Source organism: Sinocyclocheilus rhinocerous, unplaced genomic scaffold (assembly GCF_001515625.1).
Source record: "Sinocyclocheilus rhinocerous isolate Xijiao unplaced genomic scaffold, SAMN03320098_v1.1 scaffold574, whole genome shotgun sequence".
Taxonomy (NCBI): Eukaryota; Metazoa; Chordata; class Actinopteri; order Cypriniformes; family Cyprinidae; genus Sinocyclocheilus; species Sinocyclocheilus rhinocerous.
In genome coordinates this window covers 948276-951250 of record NW_015659919.1, presented here as the reverse complement: position 1 = coordinate 951250, position 2975 = coordinate 948276, and the positions used below count along the sequence as shown (strand labels likewise).

The 2975-nt window shown below is 36.3% G+C and overlaps 1 protein-coding gene across 5 annotated transcripts in view; it reads left to right on the top strand.

Moving 5' to 3' along the window:
- The first annotated feature begins 573 nt into the window (after window positions 1–573).
- The window catches only part of LOC107724331 (polypeptide N-acetylgalactosaminyltransferase 12-like), a 22413-nt gene continuing 20011 nt past the window's right edge, over window positions 574–2975 (top strand). For all 5 annotated transcript variants that reach the window (XR_001638016.1, XR_001638017.1, XM_016533211.1 and 2 more), the window contains exons 1-2: window positions 574–1254; window positions 2316–2485. Coding sequence is in view for 3 of the 5 variants with exons in the window: in XM_016533211.1 (XP_016388697.1) it covers window positions 896–1254; window positions 2316–2485 (529 nt within the window). In the remaining 2 variants the exon portion in view is untranslated. The remainder of the gene's footprint in view (window positions 1255–2315; window positions 2486–2975) is intronic.

The window sequence follows — 2975 nt, the reverse complement described above, 5'->3', positions numbered from 1 at the left end:
GGTTCCTTGAAGCATCTTGGAGACGTTACCACAGTTCTTCTGGATTTAGTCTGTCTCATTTTGTTCTGTTTCTTCATGTCATTCCAGACAGACTAAATCAGATCTCTGTGTGGAGCACTGGCTGCTGTCAGACTCCTTGTGCAAACAAAAATCTCACTGGATTATTACAATTAATGGAAAAATGAATGCTTGGAAATGTAAACTGATATTTCCTACCGACACGCTACAGCAAAATATATAAATAACTGATTTAAAACCATTTTTAGCTGGTGAAAATACTAGTGTTATAATAATTTTGGCCATCACTGTAGGCCTACGTCTTTTTTCCCCACAATCTGAATTGCTGTCGAGTTAATTGCAGTAAATCCGAGTTGAATTAAAAAGTAAGATAATAAATGTAGCTTTCCTGTTTTGCATAAAGCATACTTTGGCGTCTGGGAATATGAATTCTGGATCATGTATCTTCCGTAGTTTGATATAGTTTCTGTAGATATACGGAAGCAGAAAGCGTTCGGTTTGACTTTACGCCTCTTCTCAACTCCTCCCCGATTGCGACTATTGTAGCCAATCAGCAAAGCGTTGTGCGTTTAATGTCGAACGCATGGAAAGTGTCCGCATTAACGGATGTGATTTCAACTCATCCCCCTCTGCAACCGGCTCTGCTCGCCGTTCATGTCGATCACACCTCAACAGTTGGTTTCAACCACAGATTAAATGACCAACTTTCGGTTTGCTTGGATAACTTCCCCTTCACTATAGTCGACCATAAAATGAAATCTGGCGCTTTGAAAACGAGATCCTCTTACCTTGACGAATTTTTTTCGAACTTTTCATGAGATTGAACTTTAGATGACAAACAGTCTGAGGAAACGAGGGCGGACAAGAAGGACACATTATGGCAATATGCGGCAGACGGAGTCGGCCCAAGTTCATTCTGTACATTCTCGGGGCGTTTGTAGTGGGATATTTAGTGTTTCATAGGAACACACACAGTGATATCGGACTGGCGAGTCGAAGAGAAGTTCCAGTCGAGGAGCCCAAAAATGTGGACGAGGAATTTCTGAAGAAACCTGTTTACGAGAAGCCTCCTCTAAACATAAATGCGTTGGGAGAGATGGGTAGAGCTGTTAAACTGGACCTGACTGAAGAAGAGAAGCGAGAGGAGGAGGAGAGCATCAAAAAACATCAGATAAACACTTATGTGAGTGATAGGATATCATTACACCGCAGGCTGCCTGAAAGATGGAATCCACTGTAAGTGATGAAGTTTGTTTGATGTTTGTCAGATATCCAGCTCTAACAGATCATTTACTGTTTTTGGTATAATGTTGTTAAATGGGTTTGTTTGAATAGCATCAAAACGTAGAACAGGATATACATTATAGTTGATTAGTTTTAACCCGCCCCGATTTATTGCAAAGCATAGAAGTTGTAAATGTTTTGTAAACAGTCCCTATCTTACCCCAGTGCCTTTTGCTTATGCGTGATTAACGATAGGGACCGTCTACAAAGTATCAAAGGAGAAGGAAAACGTTCAATGTGGCGCTGTCACAGAGGTGCAGTTTGCAGTTGGCCTTACTCATAAATAATAATTTAAAAAATCAAAACCTTATCTAAAATCCCAAGGATATGTGTTAGTTTAATTGGTTATCTCAAGAAAATGCTGAAATTTTCAAATTTTCCTTTGTGGACACATTGACTAAAAATGAAGTCAAACAATAAACAGATGGCCCATTCCATATCCAAAAGGTGTGCGTTGTTATAGTTACCTAGAGAAACATTTGCAATTGGTTTTATTCTGATAGGTTAAAAAAATTATGTATAACGACAAGTCAAATATTACTTAAGTATTTTACTGTTTACTGTTTGTTATTTTCTTAAATTTTACTAGTTTTTAATGTGTTGTATTTATTGTTTGCATTATGTTTGTTTATTATATAACGACCATTAGGGTTGAATAGCCCATGATGTTTATTTTATTTATGTATTTTTAAGTTGCAATTAATATTTTATTTTATTTATTGTATGTGATATTTATCTTCTTTTTTTTTTTTTTTTTTACTGTACAGCACTTTGGTGCAGTTTTGCTTTATAAAGAGTTTAATTTGATTTTGATTTGATATTGTGCCATGTTTTGTAATGAGTTGTGGTTGCACGTGTCCCTTATTGCCAAATTTGTAATTGCCTATTGGGTATTAAGATCAAAGAATCCTGCATAGACACTGTGCATATTTAAATTAGTGTAATGCCACTGTAAACAAGAATGCAGACGATATAGCAAGCAAGGCATTATCTAACAAGATCTGTCTATACAGATGTAGAAACCTGAAATATGACTACCTGAGCCTGCCGTCGACATCAGTAGTGATAGCCTTTTACAATGAAGCCTGGTCCACACTACTGCGGACAGTGCACAGTGTCCTGGAAACCTCGCTGGACCTGCTGCTGACTGAAATCATACTGGTGGATGACTACAGTGACCGAGGTATCAGTCTGAATATAAACTTCTCATGCTAACTTTGAGCGCACGCTTATCATAAGATCATATGTGTTAACATACTAAAGGTATAGCTAATCTGTAATTATATGATACAACCTGTTTATGTAGAGAAAATCAAAATATAGCAAGGAGAAAAGATCCTATGTATTAAAACATTAAGGTCATATGTAACAAAATCATATTAGGTTAAGCTTGGTGCATTTTTGATTTGAGACACCTAGGAACCACCCACAACACTGTAACAACCACATTAGCAAATAAATATAGCTACCATATTCATAGCTACCATTGCTACCATAGAGTTTTGCATGTACAAACATCACTCCCATTTTCTTCAGAAAAATTTACAAATACTATACTGTTGTATGTCAATAGTCAAATGTTTGCTCATTTCTAACCAAACGATGACAAACAGATGCAAATAGATAATTTTTTAAACATTACTGATTATATATATATATATATATATATATAT